Here is a 27,541-nt window from a genome sequence, read left to right as displayed (position 1 = left end):
CCCTCCCGAAGCCTTAGGGCGCTGCAGGACATCTAGTCGCAATCTCGGGGGTTTCATCTTCCAGACCACTTCCCTAAAAATACAGTCAATTAAGCGGAACGTCTTTTTAGGAATCCAAAGGGGTGAGTTATGGAGGACATAGAGTAACTGAGGCATCCAGATCATTTTAATTAAATTTACCCTGCCAGCCACCGAAAGTGGTAACTTGGCCCACGAATTACGTTGAGATTTAAATCTAGTCAAAAGGGGGATGTAAGTTCAAAGTGAGGTAGTCAACTGGGGAGGCAGTCAGTTGGATTCCAAGATAGGTGATAATTGTCTTCACCCGTATATGTGCCGCAGTCGCAACCAATGGAGCACGTAGTGGGTCCAGCGGGAGAAGGTTGGACTTAACCCAGTTGACAGCCAGGCCGTAGAATGCAGCAAATTCCGACAGCAGAGACATGACATTAGACAAAGATGCCTCCGTGTCCGCTAAGAATAACAGGGCGTCATCCGCATATAGGACAATTTTTTCCTCCTGCATTCCCCTCCTAAAGCCTACCACATCCGCAGAGCGCCTGACCAGTGCAGCAAGAGGTTCGATGGCCAGGGCAAACAGCAAGGGCAACAGCGGGCATCCCTGCCTGGTGCCCCTCTGCAAGGTAAAGGCAGAAGACAGGGAATCATTAATCTTAATTTTTGCAGATGGGCGGCAGTATAATAAGCGCACCCATCTGCAGAAGTTAGGACCAAAGCCAAAGGCTGACAGAACGGCCCACAGATACCGCCATTCGACACTGTCAAATGCCTTAGCAATGTCCAAAGCGAGTAGAGCTCTGCCGCCCGAGTTGTCCACGGGGACCTGCATGTTCAGGAACACCCTGCGGATATTAATGGCCGTGGATTTGTTAGGCATAAAGCCAGACTGATCCGAATGAACCACCGACGTAATTTTCTGTGATAGTCTGTTTGCAAGCACTTTAGCAAGAATCTTAATATCGGTGTTCAAAAGTGAAATAGGCCTGTACGCTTCTGGTAGCAGCAGGTTTTTATCTTTTTTGGGTATTACAACTATGGTGGCCTCGTACATCGTATCGGGTAGATGACCTGTGGAGAAGGCATCATTGTAAACCTCTGGGAGGTTGGGAAGAAGGGTCGTAGGGTAGGATTTATATACCTCAATAGGCAGCCCGTCCGGACCAGGGGCCTTACCAGCAGGGAAGCTAGTTAGAGCGGTTTCCAGCTCCTCCAGAGTGATAGGGGCCTCCAGGTCCATGCCATCGGCCGGTGAGAGAGAGGGGAGGGAGATGCCACTCAAGTAAGTCAAAAGCTCGGCCTCAAGAGTATCCAGCTCTTGTTTGGTACAGCGAGGCATAGAAATCTCGGAAAATATCCGACACCTTGTCTTGGCACGAGTGTGTAACCCCCGCCGAGTCAGAAATGGCTCCAATATAGCTTGAGGGCTGCTGAGCCCTAGCTATCTGGGCCAGCAGTTTGCCCGCAGCATCCCCCTCTGCCCAAAAAACCTGCTTGGTGAAGAATAATTTATTTTGGGACTGTTCCTCCAATAGGGCATCAAGGGAGCTCTGTGCTGTCAAACAGGCGGCCTTAGCCTCTGCTGTGGGGGCGTGTACATACGCCCGTTCGCTGTCTGCCACCCGCTGACGAGCCTGGGATAGACTCCGTCTGGTTTTAGACTTAATGGAATTAACATTTTTAATGAAGAGTCCCCTAAGGTAAGCTTTCAAGGTGTCCCACACCACTCCAACAGGCGAGGAAGGGGTATTAACCGACAGGAAAAATCGAACGTCATTCTCCAATGCTGCGCAATCCTGAAATAGCGTCAACCAGAACGGGTGTAGTCGCCAGGGAAATTGTGACTGGCGTCTGCCCAAGCGTATCCGGACACATAGCATGGAGTGGTCAGAGAGATATCTCGGGTGTATTTCTACCAAAGTGACATACGGGAGTATTTCAGGCGTGCCCATGGCTAAATCAATTCGTGAGAGGGAGTTATGCGACTTGGAGTGGCAAGTATATTGCAAATCCTCAGGATGGGTTAGACGCCACAAGTCCACCAACCCCATTTCCGTGCATAGCCTGCTGAGAGGGGTGTCAGGCGCTAGATCCCGTGCCAAATTATGGGGGAACCTATCGAGACCCGGGTTCAAGACACCGTAAAAGTCACCCACCACTAGGACCGGAATCGGCAGTTTATCCGCCAGGAAGCGAGCCAGGTCTTGGAGCACAGCATTGGAGAATGGCGGTGGGATATAAATGGAGGCAATAACACACGTTAGTTCTAAAATATGACAATGAATAAATACATATCGTCCCGCTTTGTCTACTTTAATCTGCTTGCAGGAGAACGGCAAATTTTTATGAATGAGAATTGAGACCCCTCTGGAGTAAGAAGAGTAGCAGGAGTGGTAGGTGGTTGTTGGAGTGTACAACATTTTCATGTACGAAAGCTGCCGAACAGATATCTTCAAATCTTGATTGCATTGCTCATCAAAGAGACCAACTGTGTGTTGTTCATGCCTGGGGCATGGCAGGGGAGATGGGAAAGGTGACATTTCTTCATCGGGACAAGACATCAAGCGTTGCACCCTGTGGTGTTGATAAGGGTTTAGGCACATTGGGAAGACATGTTCAAGATATCCGGATTTTGCATATGAATGTGACTGGCCATTGTCTAAAGATCAAAAGGACAAGGTGTTGACCTAGGCCAAGGAATGATCTGCAGTACGATGGTGCCCCCTGCTGGAGGACTACAGTGCATGTGGACAAATGTGAAGGACCATGCCGATTGGCCGAAAGACATTTAAGGGACATGCGGAATTCTGGGTAAAGGGGGTGTCGATGTATGTGTATGAATGGGATAAAAGTCCGTGCGCGGCAATATTGCTCTCTCTTTTTGAGCCCAGCCAGGATATAGGAACCAGAGGACGGACTTGCTGTGTAAAGTATTCTCTTGATTGTCTTATTGTATCTGTTTGTATCTTTTAATATGTTTGGTTAGATTTGTGTATAAATAAATAAGACCATTGCTTCTTTTAACCATTGTATCGTTATTATCATTGGAAGCAGAGAATAGCAAGTTAGCTTATTTCAGGAAGCCAAGGCAATTTAGATATTACAGTGGTTTGAAAAAAGCGCCTGTTCAGGGTACCATAGGTATCCCTGGTCAGATGCGTCTCCTGCAGGCATATAACAGACGGTTTAACCCTCATAACACAATCAAAAACAGAGCGTCGCTTCGCTGCATCCCCCAACCCCCACACATTCCAGGAGACAAGTGTCACTTGATGGTCAGACATAGGCAATGCATAACATCTGGCAGCAGGTAAGGGCTAACAATAGGAGGACACACCGAAACCAGTCCACAAAGGCCTCCAGTGGGCATCACTAGGCATAGCTGGTCTCGTCGAAAAACCATCAATGGCATATGGAGCAACCAAAGGAAAAAAAAAAAAAGAAAAAAGAAAAAAGAAAAGATCCAGGGACAAAGTTATAATGTAGTACAACTTGAGCAAAAAGCAAAGCCCCGGGGTAGAATCGTCCACGCAGGGAAACCTTCGGGGAAAGATGGCAACAGGCCACGGCATCGTAGGCATCCCATAACAGAACCAAAACAGCATAGGGACTCCTTCCAATGCGGCAGAGCCAACAACATAGAGGTGGAGAGGTCATCTCCCACGCACAGCTAGATGAGGTGGGTAACCATACTTTGGAGCTGAAAAAAAAGAATCCGCTCCATGCGGATAGCCAAGCCCTCAGGTGGCCGATGGTCAAATTTATCCAGCCAGGATGAAGCTTGAGAGGGGTTGTCAAAAAAGTGGGTTTCTCCAGCAGCGATCACACGTAGCCTTGCAGGATAGATCATGGAGTAGGACAGATGGAGATGTTGGAGACGCTTCTTGACATCCATGAATTTAGCTCTGTGACGTTGCACCTCCTGCGAAAAATCAGGAAATAGCATAATCTTAGAGCCGGCCAGAGAGATTTCCCCCATGTCCCATGCCTTTCGCAGGATGCGTTCTTTATCCCGGTAATTCAGAAGCCGGATCAACATGGGCCTAGGCAGGTTCCCAGGTGGTAAAGGGCGAGAGGGAACTCTGTGAGCTCTTTCCACAGCAAACAAAGGGGACAAGTAGGTCTTCCCAAAAACTTCACAAACTTCACAGAGCCAGGATTCCATGTAGGTCAGTGGCATTAGCCCCTTCTGTGCGTTCCGGAATGCCGACAGCCCGGACATCGTCCATTTTCAGGGTGTGTGCAGAAATATCGTGTAATGCCGTTTTCACATCTGAGAGCAATGGGGTCGTAGTATCTTCCAGCCCACTCACCCTACCCTCCAGGGCAGAAGTGCGGTCCCGCACTTTCTGCAGATCATGGCGCATGAAGGATATGTCGGCCCTCATCCCCTGCACCTGATCTGTGAGAGATGTCAGCGCAGCGTTGCATAGCTGTACAGCCGAGAAAACATCTGAGATGGTAGGCTCAGTCGGCTTAGATTTCGTTTTAGATGCTTTAGGGCCCTTCAGATTCTTAGACACTGTACTCACAGTCACTGCGGCATCGTCCGGGTCCTCTGAGTCAGAGATGTGTGAGGAGTCAGGCCCCATATCCCTCTTATGGCACGGTCTGCGGAATAGGAGAGTCGGCGTGCCTTGGCCGGTGTGTCCGGATGGCGGGCGAAGCGCTCCAGCCTCACCGCAGCATCCCTGTTCCTGTCCCCCGTTTGCTTACTGGGGGTGGGAAGTGCAGGATGCGAGCCGCCACCGCCATCTTGGATCGTGAGGCCTCTACTGTCTTTCTTCTTAGACATCCCCTCGTGTCAACACGCGGTTCCACAGCTCACCGGAGCAGGTCGCCGGGGTCCACGACACTTAGGTAAGCCGGAGAGGTACACGGGTATCTGGGTAAGCCCTGCAGGTTATTTCCAGGATGGATGGTGGGAGAGCTCTCCGGGACACGTCCGACTACATGCGGCTGCTGGCCACGCCCCTCTTCTAGATCTTTAACCCTTTGTTCGGACAAACAGGATTCAAATCTAGTTTACAAATGATAAAGAGGTCTAACATCACAGTAGACAGGGTTCATTTTGATAAACATCAACTCCACCCCTTGTAATGACGAGAAAAGAAAATTAAAGATATTAAATTGGGGGGGGGGGAAGAAAGAAAAACTTCAGTTTTGGAGTTCCCAGAAAAAGAGCAAGTACTGATTTTTATATACATGTTTTAAGTTATGCTATGTGAATGGGAACATGTAACAAAATTTAAAATAGGTGTTATCCTAATTTGGCTGCAAAAGTAGAAATACACTAAGTAGGATGGAATGTTATCAGATAAGGTTAATACCCTACTGTTTTATTCTCTGGCCAGATAAACCAGATGCTGCTTAACACCTTGTCCTTCTCCACCCTTATATTTAAGTAAAAGTTGTTATTCTCTGTGCCCCAACTTGGGTCCACTAACTGTAGATAACATATAATGAACACTGGAAGCACAAAATTGAGTCTCTGGATGTGCTGGACATACAAAAAGGACCCCTCAGTGTCTTAGGGACAATCGCTGCAAATTATTATGCTGGTTTTAATTAGAGAATGGTTAGTCCAGAGCAGTGGTTCTCAACCAGTATAACCTCAGGACCCACATTTGTCTTTGGTCATTATGTCGCGACCCAAGTCGCACCACACTGGAAAATACAGCATTGCGGTACCGCATATTCCAGTGCAAGCGATCAAACTTGGGTGGGAGGTGTGTTTGGGGTACCATTCAAATTAATGGCAACACAATGCACCTCCCGCACCAGAACGAACAGTAGGTTCGATTGTGTGGTAGTTTGAGATTAAAACACTGACAGACACACAACCACATACACAATTTAATGTGGGCTGCTGTGCTGTGACAGAGCTCCATCCATACGTGCATTGTTTGCACAGCTCCTTTGCACTCCCTGTAGAGGTGTAGGGAGCCAGAATGTGACGTCACTCCAGTCACACGAGGGAGCTGTAAGCAATGCACATATTGATGGAGCTCCCTCACGGCCATAGCTCTAGCCACTCCACCTCAAGCTGACACTTGGTGCCAGGCAGCATTTTTTGAATGGCTGCACGGCCCCAGAACTGACAGTGCTGCGCTCACTTAGTGCAGTGGAAGGCATGCAGCGACCCACTGGGTCGTGACCCAAAACCAGTTGAGAACCACGGGTCTAGAGGACTTACCCAAGATTTAGCGTTTTGTGGCAAGTATATGTTCTTCTACATCCTGGGCAGTTTATGTCATGTTCTACTACCAACTGAGAAAGCAGGTCATTGTCAGAAAAGTTACTGAACTGCATTCCAGCCATGGACTGCAATTTATTTTTATACCCAGCAATTAGAATATGGGATTTATTTATAGTAGTAGTTATTACTCTATATTGCTACAATTTACAATTCTAATCCTGATATAATCCAGCCAGTCTCATCAAGGGTTCCATGGAATCCTAGCGTTCCTCCATAGGTTGCTAGTGGTTCCTTAAGCTGTGGCTGACTACCAAGCTAATGGTGCCAGCAGTTCTGAGTTCTGGGGCCAATGCCATTTGTCAGAGATAGTGGCATGACACCAATTTATTTATTTTTTAGCTATCTGTAAGGGTGGCATTTTGACCATCATTGAAAGGGGGGCATTCTTCCCACTGACCACCAATGAACTGCTTTAATCAGGCATTGTCCAAGGCCTGAAAATTATTTCAAGGGTTCCTCAGGGGTAAAAGGGTTGAGAAACGCTGTTATAATCTGTTGCAAAAAAAAAAAAGATACCATTTTAAATTTGCACAACCAACCTTTTCATTGTGCATCTGACTAAGGCCTCATGCACACACAAAACACGAGCAAAATTGTATATTGCGTATATATGCGTGCACTGTATGCAACCCCAGACTGCAACATTTTTAAAAGAAATTTTAATGTACTATACGCACATACGTGTGCACACGCGTATATGCGCGTGGAAAAAAACTCCGCAGAAATTCCGAGCCCGGACACATCTCGGTTCCATTTTTTTTGCGCATCTTTATGCAGCACAAATATATGGCTCCATAAGCAGCTATGTGTATGGAGCCATTTATTTGCATATGCGAATATACGCTGCACGCATCTATATGCAGCATATTGTACGGCAGTTTGAATGAGGCCTTATTCTAACAATATTAGGCTCTTACGAGCATTCATTCTGATATATTTCTGCACTGTTTAGTACAGTGGAACAATAGTCTAACATTGCAAATGGTAATCCTTGCTTTTCTTGCAATATGCTGATGCAAAGAAAGAATCTGTACTATTATCAGCACATAACATTGTAATCATTAGTGGGTTTGTATGTTAAGCATTTTCTGTCAGCTGTTTATTTTATTTCTGCTTTAGAAATTAATGATCACATGGCAGGTGTTGATTATATGGATTTGGAGCACAAATGTTTCTTAGTTTCACTTGGAGAAACAACATGTACAGAAATAATAGCGATAGCTTTGAGACTGAATATGCAGATTTTTTTCACCTTTTATCCGCAAACTTCCTCTTTATAATTGCAGATTCCAGCTCCGGGCAACATAATTCATAAAAGGAACTCAGACTGAAAAGAAAAGAATGCATCCAATCAACTGTTTCAGCAAATAAGGTTCTTCTACATGATAAATACACCTATTACCCAGTAAATACCTGTTAGGGCAGGTTCACACCAGGGGTGAAAAAAAGAATTCATGATCTTATGCTCTGTACTTACATACATAGGGGTCTATTTATAAATCTTCCACCCAGCTAAACAACGGTGGCGGAAATGCCACGTTTGGGTATTCGCCCAGCGTATTGGCTGAGCGAAAGATTAATAAACAGACCCCATAGTGTAAGCAGCAGTTTTTCTCAGTTGAAAGTATGAAAATGTGTGCACTTACTAGAGTCTCTATTGTGAATGCAGGTGCCTGGCTGCCATCCATAACCAAATACTCAATAATTGGGCACTACAAGGTTTAAAACTTTTATGGTAGAGATTTTTAAAAACCAATCTGCATGTATTTTGGGTGAACACAAGAAACACACATTCATACTCAATATATCAGGAGTGGGCAAACTCCAGGCCTGGTGAAACTATAAATCCCGTTATGCATGTGCCTCTGGAAGTCATACCTGTGGCTGTCAGAGTCTTGCAATGCACCACAGCTGGAGGGCTGAAGTTTGCCCAGCCCTGCGATATATTGTTGTGCACTTTCCTGCATGTTATACATCATTTCAGGGTAGTCCGTGATGTTTTTAAAAAAAATAAAAAAATCTGAATGCTGTATTTCTGGTATGTTCAACTACATTTTGCCAATCTAGTCAAATGAAATGTGTCTCATCATAAATGCAAGTGTCTGAAAAGCACTTATGTATTCTATTGGGAACATGTATTTAGGCTGTATTTAAAGATGTGTTTGAGATGAAGATTCATTTATAGACTCTCTTTTCTGTTAAATAAAGTTGTGTTCTTTAAAAAAGGAAAATCATTATTGGTGACAGATCTGCTGTATATGGACAGCCATAAAAGAATCTTCCTTGTAGTGTTGCGGTCCTATAAAGCTAATGACCGAATATCCTCAATATAAAATACTGTATCCTCTCAATCCTCTGTATGAAATACTATATCTATGCTACTGTGACTCCTATGAAAGCAAATATAATCCTTAATGAAAGATAAAAGGCATTGCTATGGGCTTGCATGGAGCAATTTGTCTTGCAGCTCCAGTTTTATCACGGAAAGTGCAAGAACCAAGTGGCCTGTGTCTTGTATATGGTCTACCATATGGAAGGTCAACCAAATCAGAGGTAAAGACAGAATTTGTAATGAGTCATCTAAAAACACATAGTGGTACCTCGGTTCACGAACTTAATTCGTTCCACGATTCTGGTCGCGAACCAAATCAAACTGTAATCAGACTGTGATCTCGACTAGAGGAAGCCACGACCATGTGCCAGAGCAGGGAAGATGGCTGCGGTTGTGTTCGTTACACGATGTGGATTTCGCGAACGGGAGCAAAATTTTGCGAAACTTCTTGTTCGCGAACAGAACCGTTCGTTAACCAAGGTACCACTGTACTTGACTGGTCTTGCATGACTGCCTTGGATATATTATCGCAGGGTTTATAAAACATGCAAAAACTTTGAAAGATAAGCATTTTTCATTCCTAATAGGATGCCTTTATGAGAAGCTCATGGACAACATATATCTAGATCACTGAGCTAAAGTTGGCCATACACTGTTCGAATTTAATTGAAATGTTTGTTCAAAATCGTTAGTCAGCGCATTAGTTCTTCTTATGAAGTCAAATCATTTCATTCCATAGCTCTTAAAACAATTCGTCCAGAGCTGATGCTTTCAGGGAATCTAAGATGTATTAAACGAGTTTCTTTTGTGCAAAAAAGAAAAAAGTGTGCGAACTGTCTTACAGACGAAGGCAGCTCAAGGGTTAATCATCGGCTGGGACAAACTACAATGTCAGAATTTAAAGAAATGTATCTATTTATTACTGATCAGAGACATGCAAAAACATTACTGAACACATAGCTGACAGTTTCCTGTCAAAGAGTTAAAAAACGATGTCTAGTCTGACTGACTTTGATCGGTGGTAAGGTGGATAGATGTACCCTTGGCCATACATGTATCTCCTAGATTCCTGAGGTCTATGGGTTGTTTTTAATACTGGAATGTATCTTAGTTGACCCTGGGAGTTTCTTTTGTGCCTAGCGCAAGATCATTACAATGTGTACCAATTTCCCAGAACCAAAATCACATTCACAGTTAGAGTTTCCTTTGTTCAGATAAGAAAATAAACATTTCCATCCTGCTCCTTCGATTTTCCTTGTCACTACGGTCGTTTAGACCCCGCTAACCATAAGAAAATCAAACCAAAGCTCTGTAACAAAAAACTTTCGAATAAAACTCTACTGGCGCATGGCAAGCTCAAGTGGGAAAAGTGAGCAGATCCCATCATTATTGTCAATCACATAGAAGTACTATCACAACTGCAAAGCACTGGTCAATACTAAACAGAAGGCAAAAAAACTGGATCAAAATGGGTAAGGTCAGATCCGGTCTGCTAGGTGTACAACCAAGTTGGCTGTACCAGGACAAAACCAGTAACAATATCAGAATAATACATTACGTACATACGCGCGTGTGTGTGTGTGTGTGTTTAAGTATAGTAGTTGTGGTACTTGTAGTACTATATGTGCTGGATAGTTGAGCCCCAGGAAATAAAGATATACCATAGCTTCAGGTGGCCAAGTTGTGATAGCTATTACCCTCACTCAAGAAATATGCATTGCTACACATGTCTTTTCCCAATTACAGAAGTATGAACACATATTCAGTGTCTAATAAATGTAAGGATAACTTTTTTGCATCACAAGCTTAAAAAAAACAGTACCAGTGAAAACAAACCCATTTGCCCTACTTACATACCTACTCAAGAAATTGTGTTTTTGTAAAGTCTGAGAGGCAGATGGAAAGATTTCTAGAAAGGACCAAATTGTACTGGATGTGTCACAGAGATAAAAGACTGTATCCTGCAGTTCCTGGAATGAAATCAAAGAAATTACAGAGTTATGAGAATAAGGGAAAATGTTCTTCCTTCAGCAAAACAAACATAATAGACTGACCTGCTCTGCCATATCTAGAGGCGATGTACGTTTCTCATCTCCAAGCTTCAGGGGTTCTTTACAATCATCCTGCTGAAGCCCACAAACCTTCATAATGGAGCTGAAGACCTTTTGAGGATTGTGTAAAAGAGACATATAGGGTAGAGGTCATTAAGATCATCTTCTAGAAGAAACTGAATACGTTGAAGGGACAGTAAACCCAATGCACAATGATTAACTCAAAATAATATTAGAAAATTCTTAGGTATTAGTTTTAAAACCTTATCAGGACAGCCATATTTATTCATTACACACATAGGCTCTGCTTAGTAGTACTGAACGATAAGGCTTCACTGCTCCTCGCTCTTAGCACCTTAGTTGGACACAAGAGGATCTTTATAAGGCTGAAAGTTTCATATTTACCAGAACAAAAGAAAATATATTTCTAAACATTTTTATTACTCCTAAACATAAGTACACTATAAAATTATTTTAAGGTCCACAAAACAAGCATACAGGAAGTCAATTAACAGTGAATTACATTCACTGTGGTTATTGTCAAACCAGTGTCACAATAGTTTTCGTTTTGGATAGTGTGGAAAGGCTAGAACTTCTGCCAGATTTTTACTGTTTATTTCCCCACTGGGTTGATTCACCCTATTAGCCTCAATGAGCCACCGTCTCTAGAACAGAATGTGATGGGAATATCAGAATTTAACATTTGTCACTGGAAAATGGGGAGAGTAGAAATTCTCCCAATAAGGACACCTGATCGAATGACAAATGTCTAAGAGGGAACTTACCTCAGTTCTGAGAGAGTTCCTCTTTCTGTTGTATCTCGGAGACAGGAAGTGAAGGGAAACCTCCCCAACAGGATGCAAACAGGTATATACTAATCCCCACTGTAACTTTAACTGCAGATCTGAAGTGTGTATGCTATTAAAATAATTGTAATAATGTTTTTAATAATTGTTAATATTATCATATGATTTCAGTGTTGCTGCTATCACGCATTTGGCGTGGGGTCTATTTATATTTGAAGTGTGTATGTATAGACCCAAATATTTATAGACAATGAGCCACAAAGATTTATCTACCTGTAGTAATGTTGGTATGCTGTCATCAAGATCCTGGTAATAGCTTGGCTGCTGCTGAAAAATGTTACCTGTAAATGCACACGAAGAAAGAGAATTAACATAAATAGGCAGAGTGGAGGGTAATGAATTGCAAAGTAGTAAAATATGGATGAAAATAGGAAAATATATGAAGAACCTTTCTTATCCCTCATTTCTGCCCAGCTCTGTTTCCTCTACACCCCAGTCTCCCTTTTCAGGCTGCCCCAATAATACCAAAGTAGCATATCCCACTAGCATCTAGTTCCCTTCTGCTCTCACTTATATCCCCACAAAGCCCCTGTCCCAAACCCTCCAAAGTAACATATCCCACTAGTACATAGTTCTCTATTGCCCCACAAAGCCCATTTCATAACCCTTGTTTTGATGGTTATTTCCTTTGGGAAAAAAAATTACATTTTGGGGAAAAAAAGAAAAACACACTAATGTTCATGGATTCCTGTCCATCCTCATCAACTTGTAGTTCCAGCATTTGAAACCATGGTCATCAATAAGGCTATATACATCAAAACCCTAATAGAACTGGGCTACATGGATTATATCTGACAAATGTATATATTCCCATGTTTCACATACCCATCTTTCTTTTACAAACACTGGCCCTTGATGCAAACGTAATCTGATTGTAGGTCTCATTGGTAATAATACAGAATTTAAAAAATAAATAAATAAAATGTGCAGGTCTTTTCCATGCTTAGGATTGCATCTGTCCTCCTGACATTTTTCCGTTTTATATTGCATTCTAGGTCTACCGAACGTTTAGAACTCACAGTCTGAAGGCACTGTTATCGTAACCCCAAAGAAGAAAACAGACATAAAATGCAGCAAATGCCCACAGTAACCAGATAAAACCTGCTGGTTGTTATGCCAAAAGCTGCATATTGTTCCAGTTTTGTAAATCAGCCCTTTCAGGAAAGAGAGCCACTGTGTTGGCTGTAAACCTACTTACCAATCATCTTCTGAAGAAGAGCAGAGTTTCCTTTACCAAAAAGAATACATATATCCAAAAGTTTGGGAATGTCGAAGAGATAGTTGTTGTAAATAATCTCACCGAACACAGAGGGAGTAATATGATGATCCTGCAGGAGATAAAAGGCAAAGACTCCTTTTAAAGGGAAACTCCTGTCAGGATAAACAACTTCTAAAACTACAAATCATTACGTTCTATGTACTTATTTATTTTTTTATTATAAAATATGAGCCGCATAAAACCAGACCTGGGTATTTTACAGCCCACAGTCCAGACACAGACCGATCTCCGACCTGCATTTGTGGCTGGCTGACAGTGGATGCGCTGGCCTCCACAGCGTAGGTCAGGGATCAGTCCAGGTCTGCACTGCATTCCTCTTCAGTCGTTGGTTGCTAGCGACCTCCTCCTCTGTCTTCTCCTGCGGCTTTACCTACCAGATCCTGCCTGCGGCTTATGAATAAAAACAAAACAAAAAAAGAAAACCCCAGTATGTGCCACATACTGTACTTATTATACAATACTATGTGGGGACAATAAGGCTTCATCAAGGGCCCATTCACACCTATGGCGTGCGATTACCGCACAGTAGCGCACAATGCACCTAATGTGCATTACAGTGAGACAACCGCATCACAAATCACAGTATTGCGGTACCACGTGTTCACGTTGTGGTCAATCACATTGCGGCCAGGAGGTGCCATTCAAATAAATGACAACGCAACGCACCTGCTGCCCTGCAACACACGGTCAGTGCATTGTGCAGTACTGTGCATTAACCAGTTCAGCCCTCCACAGCAGTCCCAGTTTCTCATGTGGCCCCCTGAGAAAATGAATTGCTAACCCCTAATATAGAGTCATAAAGATTAAAAGTCAGCTCTGAGTAGGTGATTTACAGTAGTGGGAGGAACACTACTGCACTAAAACTGCACTATGTGAAATAGCAAACAATGTCAACAGTTCATAAAGAAAAGATGGTGACAGGTCTGACCTATTCAAAATGAAGCATAGTTACAGGAATCTCCTGCATCACTTTATCCTGGAAAAGATCCTGTATAATACAAGCCTCTATCGTTGGGTCCGTCCCACATGTGGGCACAGAAATATCATCCAATACAGGGGCAATTATACTACTTATGTTAGTGACCTTGCTGTCTATAACAACTTGCACTTTAATGACCACTGGCTGCAAATCAGAATCTGCATATTCTATTTAAAATGGTTTCAGTGGGCAACTAAGTATTTATAGACAAGTTAGTCCATAAAGTACAAATCTGTCTACAGCGGATAAATTACATCCTCTTCCCAAAGGTACACAAATGATGTGCAAGCCCAACCAACAATTCTTAAACCTCAAAATTCTCATCCACACACAGGGACCATGGGGAACAAAAGTAGCCACCCTCCAGAAGGAAAGACAGTGTCAGCACCAACTTAGAGATGATTTGAGGATCTACAGCCGAGTGATACACAAATAAAATACATTTTTGTTAATAGGTAAGGTACTTGAATGTATTTTTAGGATTTAACTCCCGAGTTTAGTGTCACTTGAGGTCTTTATGGTAGAACTCACAGAAGTACATCATTGCAACCCTTCACAGAGCGACCACAAGGGGAGTGAATTTTTAATAAATAAGAGAAACCTAAATGAGGAAATATCTAGTCTTTCACTGTTGAACACTCCTATGAAAAATGATGTTTACGTGGCCATTATGTTGATCCAAAGGCTTCAATACTCTCTGAGCCACATACCAGAAAAAGTGCCAAAAAGTTCTCAGCCCAACCTATTTCCCAAAATCTGAGCGTAATTAGCCTTTTGTAGCTGGAAACAGTGTTCTGTAATAAGGCCAGTGTAAATTTGCAGGACTGTAGCTCTACTTTTCATATTTTGTTCGGATCAGGAAATTCTCAAATGATTCGAAGGTGATAGCCGAAGTGGAGCGGTATTTCAGTGACCACACTTTTTTTTTGGAAGGGCCAAAGAAATGTAAACACTGTGGCAAGGGTGTTGAACTTTGGGGTGAATATGTGGAATGTACATTTCATAGCTTTAGTTCATTCTCTTCTTGGTCAGGCCTAGAACTTTTAGCACCTCCTTGTTTAGGAATAGCAAGTTGTGTTCTCCAACAACACTAGCTGCATACTTGTTACAGATCAGTGACTCAGAAAGTACTGGTGCCAGAGAGGGCCAAGCAACTAGCATTTGCAAGCCATCAATGGCAGCTTCTATATTTCTGTCAATACGCAATTCCTTTAAAAATGACAGAGATCTACCTTTGATTCTTTGTGTGTTGACATTCGCAGAAAGGTTAGAAACACATGGCGATGGAGTTTGTCCTGCACCTGCTGCACAGCAGGCGGGAAAGGCGTACATTGATCGTATTTACGAGGAGCACTGCTCAAAAAAGAGTCCAAGCACTTCTGCAAAGATACATCGAATATCACCTGTAACACACAAGACAGAAAGAATAGTGACAACAAGATTAAGAGGTAAAATTAATCACTGTAGAAAATATGCCAGAAAAAAAACCCCACATACTTCCGAGGAGAACCTTAGGCTACAACCGTGGCAAACTGAAGTAGCCAGACATCTAAAAAGACATTGCTGCACTCTTGAGCGACTGTGGCGGAAAACTAGGTCTCTGCAAGATTTCACCCTGTACAAAGCTGCCCTCCTAAAATATAACTCCTTCCTCCATGCTGCCAAACAAACTTATTTTGTCACTCTCATTAACACACACTCATCCAAACCTTGTCAACTCTTTTCTACCTTTAAGTCTCTACTATGTCCCCCACCACCACTAACTCACTCACTGCCCAGGACATTGCCATTCATTTAAAAAACAAAATAGATATAATTCGGGATCAGATCGCCACTGTGCAGTCACCTTCCCCTATTCATGTGCCAGACCCTCCATCACACTTGTTACTCTCCTCTTTTGACCCGGTCACCACAGAGGAGGTTACAAAGCTTCTTTCTGACACCCACCTCACCACTTGCCCCCTGGCCCCTGTTCCCTCAAAACTACTTCGGACACCCTCTTGCTCTATCATACACTCTCTTACTCACATTTTCAATCTTTCACTCTCTAGAGGCATCTTTCCCTCCCCTCTAAAGCATGCCCTGGTCACACCAATACCCAAAAAAACCCTCGCTGGACCCTACCAACCTCAATAATTTCAGACCTATCTACTTACTCCTATTCACCTCTAAACTACTAGAACGCCTTATCTACAACCGCCTGAGTCGCCACCTCGCTAATAACAACCTTTTGGACCCCTTTCAGTCTGGCTTTCGCCCCATACACTCCACTGAAACGCCCTCCTAAAACTCACCAATGACCTACTAACTGCTAAAAACAATGGCCACTACTTCTTACACTTGCTATTAGACCTTTCTGCTGCTTTGACACTGTTGACCACCTGCTCCTCCTCAAAAAAACTGCACTCTCTTGGCCTACAAGATTCTGCTCTCTCATGGTTCTCCTCCTACCTATCTAAGCGCTCCTTTAGTGTCACCTACAAATCTAACTCCTCACCTCCTCTTTCTGTAGGGGTCCCCCAAGGCTCTGTCCTTCTTGGACCCCTCCTCTTCTCCATCTACACCTCCTCCCTTGGTCAGTTAATAACCTCACATGACTTCCAATACCATCTCTATGCCGATGACACTCAAATATATCTTTCCACTCCACAACTCACCCCCTCTGTGTCCTTGCGAGTCACTAATCTACTAACTGACATATCAGTCTGAATGTCGCAACACTTCTTAAAACTCAACCTTTCAAAAACGGAGCTCATGATATTTCGGTTGAGATTAATAACACAACTATCCAGCCCTCCCCTCATGCCAAGGTGCTAGGTGTCATCCTTGACTCGGGCCTCACCTTTCTTTCCCACATCCAATCACTATCCAAATCCTGCCGCCTTCACCTTCCTAACATCTCCAGAATACGCCCCTTCCTCACCAATAAAACCGCTAAATTACTTCTCCACTCACTTATCTCTCATCTTGACTATTGCAACTCCCTCCTCATTGGCCTACCTCTACACAGGCTATCCCCCCTTCAGTCCATCATGAATGCAGCTGCTAGACTCATTCACCTAACCAACCGCTCAGTGTCTGCAATCCCTCCACTGGCTTCCACTCGCCATAAAGGATCAAATTCAAAATATTAACAACCACTTATAAAGCCATCCACAACTCCACCCCCGGCTATATCTCAAACCCTGTCTCAAAATATCACACTAACCGTCCACTCATCCCGAGACCTCCTGCTTTTTAGCTCCCTTGTCAACTCCTCCCATGCTCGCCTCCAGGACTTCTCTAGAGTCTCCCCCATCCTCTGGAACTCTTTACCCCAACCTGTCCATCTATCTCCCACCTTCACTGCCTTTAGGCGATCCCTAAAAACTCATCTCTTCAGGGAAGCCTATTCCACCTCAACCTAACCACTGAACCATCACGTTCTAAAACAATTCATTCCCTCACAGCTACCTCCTCATGTATCACTTCTCCTTCCCTTTTAGATTGTAAGCCCTCATGGGCAGGGCCCTTCTTACCATCTTGTCTTGAATTGTAATGTCTTCCTTATATTGTAAAGCGCTGCACAAACTGTTGGTGCTATATTAATCCTGTATAATAATAATAATAGGCTAAGGCCTCAATCACACAGGGCTTTAGGCTGCGGCTGGGGATTCCTGCAGCAAGAACCTACGGATTCCCAGGTGTGTGTTGCAGATGCCCATTCGAGTGAATAACAGGGTGACAGCGGCCACATCTGTCAGCAGATGTCTGCAAGTAATCATAGATGGAACAATTACCTGCAGTTCAGGACAGACGATTGCATCCAAGGACAATTTTCAATCGCAAAACACAGATAATCATTCCATCTACAATTACATGCAAACAGATGTGGCCGCTGTCACCCTGTTATTCACTTGAACGGGCACATCTGTGCGGACACACCTGTGATTACGTAGGTTCTTGCGGCAGGAATCCCAAGCCGCACATAATAGCCCTGTGTGAATGTAGCCCAACGATCATCAAACCAGTAACTAAATATCAAGTACAGCCAACAGCCAAGACAGGACAATAAAACACATAAAATAACTCATCTTTAGGAAAATCAGTTGGCATCTCCTTACCTGGCACCAGAAACGGTCATGTGGCAATGATACCAACCATTGGAGATCCTTTATGATAAAATCAGCCCTTTCCAAAAACTCCTCGAGAAGAGCAGGAGCACAGGAGTCAGGTGGAGGCGAATAGGTTATAAAGTTCCTGGACACGGCTCTCTGTGGGTTCTGCAGAGTTACAAGGACACAGAAAGGTTGGCAATTGTGCTTTAGAAATGATCTGCAGAAATGTAGGCAGATATAAACAAACAAAACTGCCATTCAACACAGATATGAATAATTGCAAACACTCCTGAAGGTATGTAAACCCAATTCTTCAGCTTTAACATGTTAAAAGGAGAACTATGAGGTGAGTGTAAATCACTCATCCTCATAGTTCGAGCCGACGTACGACAATGAAACTGTCACACGTCGGCTCTATAGATCAGGAAGTGAGAAAACACATACCATTGCTCGCTCACTTCTCGATCTCCTCCCTGCAGAGAGCAGGGACCGTCAGTCACGGCTCCCGGCAGGGATTCCCCCTTTCCGATCCTCCAACGCTGACGGGAGGAACGGAAAAGGGAGGGGGCGTGTACAGCTGGCTCTGCCTCTAGATAGGCAGAGCCAGCTGTCAATCACGCAACTGGGTGGATCTCAACAGCATTGTATACTCAGCTGTGGCTCACGATATACTGAGCTTTGGGTCACGGGAGGACGCTAGTATTTGTCCTCCTGTGACCCTTAAGAGAACTATGAGGAAAAACACTTACCCCATAGTTCTCTTTTAATGCCATTTCTAAAGGAAGTTTCTATATTTGAAAATGTGCAGCTTTTACTTAAACTAGAACTGAAGCCAAAATGTTTGTTTGAGTTTTGGATAAAGTAAAGCAGGGGTAGTGGATTAAAATTCAAGGAGGTTTAGTGAATATAATAGTCATGGAGCCAAGCTCCCGATCCTGGTCCGGACAGAAGGGTCATTCAGTCCGCGTCTGTACTGCCATTTAGGCTACATTCACACCAGCAGCTGCACCACAACGCATAGCTGCTGGTGTGTTTTCCCAAAACAGTGCTAATGTGCTGAAACCTGGTCGCATCACACTGTTTATTTATCCCCCGTTTACATACACGTGCATGCCTAATGCGCACGTGTTCTTAAGAATCAGATGGCAGGGGGGGCAGGGTTGGTTTTACTTTTTTTTTTAACATTTACTCTTGTTTACTTTTTTATCACCTTTTTTTTAATTTTATTATTTTGTACTTTTATCTTTGTTTTAAATTTTTTGCTCACTTGGCTTTTGCTGTCACAAGGGGTTAACAAACCCATTGTGGGCATTTGGAGGTGATAGGTTCTTTATTTAAGCCATTCCAAAGCAGATCATCAAGCACAGGAATGTGCTTGATCGTTTGTGTACCTGGCACTTCAGCCGGCTTCTGACAGGTCTGGGGGAACTCCAATGGTTTTCTCATGTTCACCCCGTAGGTGACTAGTGTATAACCAGCTTAACGTGCAACAGTCAAAACTTTGTTTTAGTTTTTGGAGAGAGCAGAGAAGGATTAGAAGCCGGTTTTTATTGCTCCCTGTGTTCTGGTAAGGGAGATTTACCCTCCCTGTTTGTCCTGTTGACCGATTATTGAGAGGTGAAAGAAAATCTAAAATGTTTGTGTTATCACCACAACAGGAATTGCTGGGAAATCTTCTAATAGGGACACTAGTTCTGGTGACCCTGCTGACCACCAGGGATTTTTCCTCTCTTTGGGGGATTCCATCTCAGTTCCTGTGGTTGCTTTTGGATAAAAAGTGATGGGAATAAGCTCCCCAATGGGACACAGATGGTAGAAAAAAAAAAGCCGACAGGGGTAATACCTACCCCTTCTCCCATCCTGACCCCCACATACATACACACACACCATATCCAAAACAAAAAGAATGGCTTCAGTTCTACTTTACCTATAGGCTTTAGTCACCCAAAAAAATCTGCCAGTCACACGTTTTGCTTCCAAGCAACCAAATAACTGAAATAGATAAATAAATCATTCGTATATGACCAGCATGGCTGTCTTGACAGTTTCCACTGCAATTTGGATCACATGTTCACTTGAAATGAGGAAACTTTAGAAACTGTCAGATTGCCATAGACAGGGGTAGGCACGCTTGGCACTTCAAATCCCATTATGCACCTGCCTCAGGGACTCATGCTTGTGGATGTCAGAGTCTTGCAATGCCTCATGGGACTTGTAGTCCCACAACAGCTAGAGGGCCTGGTTGCCTCCGCCTACCACAGACCAATCAATTCTGACTGGACAGAAAGTAAGGAATATTCCTGAGTATAAATCAACAAGGATGAGTGAATCAGACACAATTAATGAGCAGTGATAACTGATGAGATGACACACATTGCTGACCTGGTCACAAGGAGCTCATCTTTAGTAAATGGCAGCACAGTGACTAAGTCGTTAGCCCTCTAGTCTTGCAGCATTACAGCACTGGTCATAAGTCCTACCAGGACATGATTTGCATGGATGGTTCCCCTACGTCCTCATATTAATGGCCTAGGAAACAAGCTGACTACATTGGTCATAGTTTCAGCCAGGTATGGCTTCCTCGTCAGCAGGTTAGCTGTCATCACCTTGTAATAAGTAGAACAGAACATGTGTCATATGTCTCACCAGAGCTCCTAGGGAGCGCTGCCTCCCTGTCCCCGGATCCCTCTGAGTGATCTGCAGCTCGTCTAATGGCAGGCTCGGCATGCTGGAGACAGAGGGGATCAGAGTATAGATTAATAGAGCCCGCAGAGAAGGACCGGCGTCACGTGACGGGGAGCCCGGACTGCGCACTGTCACCACTCCGGATACCACCCTATACAAACCAGACGTCAGCTCTTCCTCACTAGGGGATACCGAATACATTTAATTCTGTCCTCACAGACGCCATTTAACTGTAGCCAAAAGGTCTCTGGGAGAATGGCTGCCATCTGAACAATACTAGGGATAAATAGTGACGTTCCTACTGTGGAATGCCATTCAAATGAGCGAGCTGAGTCTAGTTACCATTCTGAAAGCACTGCTCTGTGAAATATCCGCCTGCCATTCCACTTCACTACTCACACAAGTCACTGACAAGCATTGGTGTCAAATGTAATTCCTATTTTTATTTCCAATGGTTTTTATGGAGGTTTTTGAGGGATGTAGAGTTGTGCAGAATAATACATATGCATAGTGCTCCAGCGGTTGTGGAACTACAAGTCCCATGAGGTATTGCAAGACTCTGACAGCCACAGACATGACTCCGAAATGTCATATTTGTAGTTTCACCTCAGCTGGAGCACCAAAGTTGTCTACCCCTAATGGCTGAGCATACCACCGGCTATAAAGGACTACAAATCCCAGCAATACATTATACAGCAATGCAGAATAGTATATGGATTTGGTACATACTGGTCTGCTCTAGGGTGCCGGCATGATGTCTTGGGTGGAGGGTCTTAGCAGGGGCAGATGTGAAGGATTGCAGCAGGGGCAGATGTGGAGGATAGCAGCAGGGGCATATGTGGAGGATCGCAGCAGGGCAGATGTGAAGGATCGCAGCAGGGCAGATGTGGTGGAATGCAGCATGGGCAGATGTGGAGGTTCACAGCACGGCAGATGTGAAGGATCGTAGCAGGGGCAGATGTTGAGGATCGCAGCAGGGCAGATGTGGAGGGTCTCAACTACCATTGATGTTCTGCCCCACTTGAAGTGTTTCAACCAGTATTCACCTGGTATTCTGAAGGTTCATCATCTCCATATACAGCCGCCATGCACAATTAATAATTATTGGCCATTTCCCCATCTTTAGGATGGCCCAGTGATCCTGTTTCAAATTCTTTAGGATGGCCCAGTGATCCTGTTTCAAATTCTTTAGGATGGCCCAGTGATCCTGTTTCAAATTCTACATTATAGCGGCCTTTTGGTCTTACTCAATGGATGACTGCTCCTCAACCGTTAATATTACAAATGTAAAACCAGAGTCACTTAATGTTGAAAGTTTAGAGAATATAATACAACAAAACGATTGTTCTAAAACTCACCACACACATTACAATCTGATTGTACAAACTCCTTTAGATCTACCAACAAATATATGCAGTGCAAGGGCTTGCCTGATTAGATCCAGATTGACTGGCAGATTAAGTAGGACCTCATATTACATCATTTGGGTAAATCTAAAGATTATTGTACATAGACTGCATAGTGAGATTGTAACATGTATGGTAACCCTCAGTCTTTATTCACACTATGTGCAATCAGATGCTTTTATATGCATTCAAAAAGCTTTTATAAACGCATATATATGCATCCAATGAAATCTAATGGGTATATTCCCACTTTGCATCTACGTTTACCTGTGTCATCTAAGGACCAATTTGAACTTCTAAACGCACTAAAAATGCATGTAAAAGCATAAACACAGCATCTAGGCTGATAGATGGTCCTCTGCATATAGTAGACGAAAACGGCAAGTGTGAACGCAGCTTAAGTACTCTATGTAGATAACTTGAATGCACCTTATGCATACATATATTTCTTTCAATGGCTTGAAAATACACCAGAACAGATCAGTGCCTACATGGGCCCCGACGGCCGCACAGAAGTGTCAAACAGCCGCAAGTTGCGCACCAGCGTTGTAGAGTGAACTGTCTCTTTAAAAAGTTTGTTTTGGTACCACCAGTACACGCCCCCTTGCTTCACTGTCACCCCTCCCAATACAGGAGATCTGTCAGCGAGAACACTAGAAGACGCTACATGCCTAGCCCCGCCCACACGCAACACACCCACTACAACTCCTTCTGCCTTTGGCTGATGCTAGAGCTAGTGCAGGGAGGTGGCGGGCAGGTGAACGGAGGGGGGCGTGCCTGCGCGTCCACGCTGCTCTTGGCAAGAGGTGTGCCCGCCTGCGTGAGAGTGCTTGTGTCTATGACGTTCCCCTCCTGCCAGGCCTTCTCTACGTGCTCGCGCTCCGCCATGTTGTTGTGGTTGTGAGGAGGAAGGAAGAGCCCGGACTGACAGCAACCGAGAACGGGGAGGGGTGAAGAGACAGCTGACTTCGGGGAGCTTATTTTGTATAGCCGCACGGTAAGCTAGGGGTAACGCGTCTGTTTGCTTCTTATGCCTCCTATTTACGTCCATGACATCTTTGTATACATTGTAATTATCTAAGTGTTCCCCCTGTGGGATGAGCAGGTACGTGTCCTTTCTGGTTATTGAACTAGGTGTACATTTGGTGGGTGCTCTGTGCAGTGACTGAGAAACCTGGCTGTACCTCGAGCATGGAATTATTTTCTGATACACATGCATGTGTCAGCGTTTCACAGGGGTCCATGAACAGGCTCATCACCGTGCCTCCCATTCTGCTGTGCCTGTTGTTGTGGTTGTGTGGTCACGTGACACTTGTGATTTTGTGTCTCTGGTTGGTGAGCCCTGCTTGTCCTGTTGACATCTTGCCGCCTGTGCTTTTAGTTTTTGTTTCAGCTTGTGCTGTAGAGACTCGATTACTGTACAAGGGGCACTGGAGTCCTTCAGCAATAGAGCCCTTGTGCCTTGGCAATCTCTCCCAGGGAATTGTGGCTGCAGGCATCGCTTGAAGCTTGCAAACTAAAACAGGATCGGGTTGGATTTCAATGTTTACACAATAAATAGGGCAAACAAAGCTAGATCCTGGCTTTTAAACACCGATAGTTGCTGTAACGTTGATTGGAATTGGTTTGTTAGAGAAGGAAGTATGGCTTGGCTTGCATTTAAAATATTAGTTTGTTGTGTATATGCAAAACCACAAGTGCACACTTTGATTTGAACCTGTACTGAGAGAAATATGGGGCTCTTATTTGTGACCTACTTCCAGGGATGCTACCGTAGTTGCCTGGCTTTCTCTTGCTTCAATATTTGGCCCAAACAAGGATGAAGGGAATGAAAGTCTGAGATGTCAGAACTTCTGATCTGTATACTTGTTATGGGTCAGCAGCTCTGAAAAGGTATTGAAGTTGTAGGATTAGCATGACAGCCAGGGAAATATCATTTTAAGTAGGAGGTCAGCAATGATAGCCTACGTATTTCTCTTGGGTCTCCTTTAAATAAACATTTAAAGTGTTTGTATAGCCCAATTTGTTTCGTTTTGGATAGAGTAGAGAAGGGTTTAAACCACTGTTTCTTTTTTGCTGTCTGTCTCCTTGGGGAAATTTTCTATCACTTTCTGTCTCCAAGATGAAGTCAGAGGAAACCTCCACTAAGTGAAAAAAATTCTCCTATACAAAGGGTCCCCAAACTTTCCAACTAAAGGGCCAGTTAACTAAACTGGGCAGACTGTGGCCAGTGGGAGTACAAAATGGCACAGGCTTGTCAGTGGAAGCAATGGTGCCCCATTGTTGGTGTCAGCTGGAGGAATAGTGCCCCATAGTATGTGTCAGTGGAAGGAATAGTTCCCCCATAGTACGTGTCAGTTTAAGCAATAGTGCCCCGTCGTTGGTGCCAGTGGGAGGAATAGTGCCCCATTATTTGTACTACAATCTCATGTTTAGTTTACGTTGAGATTTTAGTCCATGATGGGAGTGAGCTTGGAGCGATGACTACTTTACAACACACACAGACCATGGGGAAGAAAAGTAGCCACCCTCTAGAAGGAAGGACAGTGTCGCCATGAATTCAGAGATGGTTTGAGGCTCTACAGCTGAGTGGTTATTACTTACCTGTGTCTCTGTCGCTCGCTCCCGTCTGAAGATCTGAAACATTTTCAAGCAGCTGTGAAGGATCATGGGGCAAGCGCATGCGCAGTAGATATCTTTGACTGGCAGAAGAGGAGAGGCACAGGGTAAGTCAATGCAGGCAGCCGGGAGCGTGCACGTTGGACAGTGTCCGTGGGACAGGAGACGCAGCAGTCAACGCTGGATCAGAGACCGGCACCAGCGCTGGAGGGACTCCTGAAAACTACTGGAAAGATAATGATGATCGGATCTAGAAGCATCATTTAAGGTAAGTCCTTAAAGGAGAACTATGAGGTGAGTGAAAATCACTCAAGACTCATAGTTCTAGCCGACCTGTGACAATGAAACTGTCACATGTCGGCTCAATAGATCGGGAAGTGAGTGAACACATACCGTCGCTCGCTCACTTCTCTATCTATCCCTGCAGAGAGAGAGTCATGACCGTCAATCATGGCTCCCTGCAGGGATTCCCCCCCTCCCCGCTCCGATCCTCCAGCGCTGACTGGTGGAACGGACGGGGGAGGGGGCGGGTACAGCTGGCTCTGCCTATAGATAGGCAGAGCCAGCTGTCAATCCCGCAGCTGGGTGGATCTAGACAGTAAAGTCAGGATCCGTCCCGGCTGCAGCGTCTCAGTATACCGCGAGCTGTAGCTCGCGGTATACTGAGCTTTGGATGACGGGAGGACGCTAGTTTGTGTCCTCCTGTTACCCTTAGGAGAACTATGGGGAAAAGCCCTAACCCCTTTAAAGCAGCATGGGGGGTACATTTTTACTTTAATGTCACTTTAAAGTACTTGAATGCATTTTTAAGATTTAACTCCTGAGCTTAGTGTCCCTTGAAATGACTTGTGGTATAGTAGGTGAAACCTCTGATTGCTATAAAGCCACCTCCTGTGATCTCTGCCCCCTCTCCTTCTGGACATTCTACTACAATAACACCAGTAAGTTTTGTTTACCTGGAGTTCAGCTTTAAAATTCCTTCATTGATGGAAGGCTACCTTTTATATGTTTGACTTGTGCTGTAAATAGATAATACCTACAGCCTTATAAGAGTTCAAGGAAAAAACTGTGTGCTACACAACAAGAGATCACATTTTTCTTTCATTTTCAGTCTGGCAATAGGGACTTTGGAGGTCTAGACCGGGGAGACTTTTACAGCTAAATAACATGCATTACAAATCCCTGTTGATTTTTTCCAGTAATGCAGTGTCCTTGTAATTTCCTCTGACCCATTCATCTGCTGGTGGTTAGATTCCGCAGCTGAATGTGAATACAGGACGCAGTGGACAGGTGCAATAGCCAGCATGCTATTGGCCATTTCAAATTACAGTAGCAGGTTGGCTATTACACCTGCCCACTGCCTGCTGTCAATCAGCAGAGGAGCGCCCTGCAGAGAGAATGGAGGCATCAAGGAATCCCCGCTGTTTCTTTTGCTCATTGGCTGCCGGTTCTGTTCAAACAAAGATTTTCCAACCGCCTCCTTTGATCAGCTGATTGACGGATGACGGCCAAAAAGCTGCTGACGGCAAACCAGCCGAAATTAACACGTTATGGCCACCTTTTTATTATTGGAAAATCTAACCGATAATTTAAAAATGTGTGAATATCGGTGGACCCCCTAATACCTGAGCCTCATTAATCAGTAGGGGAGCTCTGGAGGCTACAGTGAAGATCAGCTTAAGGCCTCATTCACACGAGAAAAGTCCGGCACGTACAGCTCTGTGCACGGCTGTATCCGGCAGCTCCCGGGAAGGACAGGTGGTGCGTGTGATTAGTACGCAGTCCTTCTTTATGGGAGTACACGGCTGTATGCCGCCCTACGCTCACCCGCCCTGCACGTCGGTGCGGGTATCCTGTCTGCGTCCGGGCCAGGACACCCGCACTCGTACGGACCTGCACTTGGGGTGAGCGTAGGGCGGCGTACTCCCATAGAGAAGGACAGGCTGCTGCGTACTAATCACACGCAGCACCTGTCCTTCCTGGGAGCTGCCCGATATGGCCGTGCACACAGCTGTACGTGCCGGCCTTTTCTCGTGTGAATGAGGCCTTAACATCTTCTATTCTGTGTTTACTGACTGTTTTTGACATGTGGTTTTCACTGGAGGTAAATTGTGTTTGGTCATTTTTGTATCACATGCTCTGGTTAAGTCACCTAAGTTTGTGACAGGTTTACATGGAACAGCCTTTTCTCTGCCACACATGGCGTAAACTAGTTTTCTTGTCAAACTGACTTTGACAGTCTTGCATAATCACAGAAGATTAGTGTATGAGTTGGCTAGATTCCTCATTCTTGATCAGCCAGCTCCGATCTGTGTTGCCGTGCACTCTCTTGTATATATATGATTCTTGAGTCATAAACAAAATATTGAGGCTATGACTTTTATTCAGGAATAGTCTAAGGCCTCATTCACACTGCCGCGCATGTACGTGCGTATTGTACCATATGCAAATAAATGGCTCCATACACACAGCCGCGTATGGAGCCGTCTATTTGCGTAGCGTAAAAATGCGCAAAAACAGAATGGAACCGAGATGCGTCCGGGCAGCATATTTCTGCGTATTTTACTCGTACATACATGCGTACAGTTCATTAAAATTTCTATTAGGAATGATGCATTCTGGGAATGCAAATAGTGAACGCATATACGCTCGTATATACGCAATATACAATTTTGCTCGCGTTGTGTGTGAATGAGGCCTAAACCAGCATTTCTCAACCATTTTCAGTCAAGGCACCCTTAAAAAGTATGCAAATCTAAAATGTAGGGGGGGAACCCCCCATGCAAAAACATGAAAACGTGGGGTCCCATCCTTTGCATCAAAGTCCTCCCTTCACATCAAAGCCTTTCTTTGACATCAGAATTCTCCCTTTCACATCAGCGTCACCTTTACATCAGCCCCTCCCCCCATTCAAATCGGAGTCCCCCTCTTTTCACATTAGAAGCCCCTC

At 44.4% G+C, this 27,541-nt stretch overlaps 2 protein-coding genes across 3 annotated transcripts in view; one reads left to right on the top strand and one right to left on the bottom strand.

Moving 5' to 3' along the window:
• ASCC2 (activating signal cointegrator 1 complex subunit 2) overlaps positions 1-20,640 on the bottom strand; it is a 41,065-nt gene extending 20,425 nt beyond the window's left edge. The window contains exons 1-8 of the mRNA XM_018555523.1: positions 20,528-20,640; positions 17,888-18,046; positions 15,017-15,187; positions 12,725-12,854; positions 11,740-11,807; positions 10,664-10,771; positions 10,467-10,579; positions 7,530-7,604 (exon numbers count right to left, since the gene is read on the bottom strand). Of these exons, the coding sequence (XP_018411025.1) occupies positions 7,530-7,604; positions 10,467-10,579; positions 10,664-10,771; positions 11,740-11,807; positions 12,725-12,854; positions 15,017-15,187; positions 17,888-18,046; positions 20,528-20,608 (905 nt within the window). The 5' untranslated portion in view covers positions 20,609-20,640. The remainder of the gene's footprint in view (positions 1-7,529; positions 7,605-10,466; positions 10,580-10,663; positions 10,772-11,739; positions 11,808-12,724; positions 12,855-15,016; positions 15,188-17,887; positions 18,047-20,527) is intronic.
• Positions 20,641-22,803: 2,163 nt separating this feature from the next.
• Positions 22,804-27,541, top strand: part of MTMR3 (myotubularin related protein 3) — a 68,823-nt gene continuing 64,085 nt past the window's right edge. For both annotated transcript variants that reach the window (XM_018555508.1, XM_018555509.1), the window contains exon 1: positions 22,804-22,969. The gene's annotated coding sequence lies outside the window, so the exon portion shown is untranslated. The remainder of the gene's footprint in view (positions 22,970-27,541) is intronic.

This window comes from Nanorana parkeri, unplaced genomic scaffold (genome assembly GCF_000935625.1).
Source record: "Nanorana parkeri isolate BGI_ZX_2015 unplaced genomic scaffold, ASM93562v1 scaffold199, whole genome shotgun sequence".
Taxonomy (NCBI): Eukaryota; Metazoa; Chordata; class Amphibia; order Anura; family Dicroglossidae; genus Nanorana; species Nanorana parkeri.
This window is presented reverse-complemented; position numbering and strand designations above follow the sequence as displayed.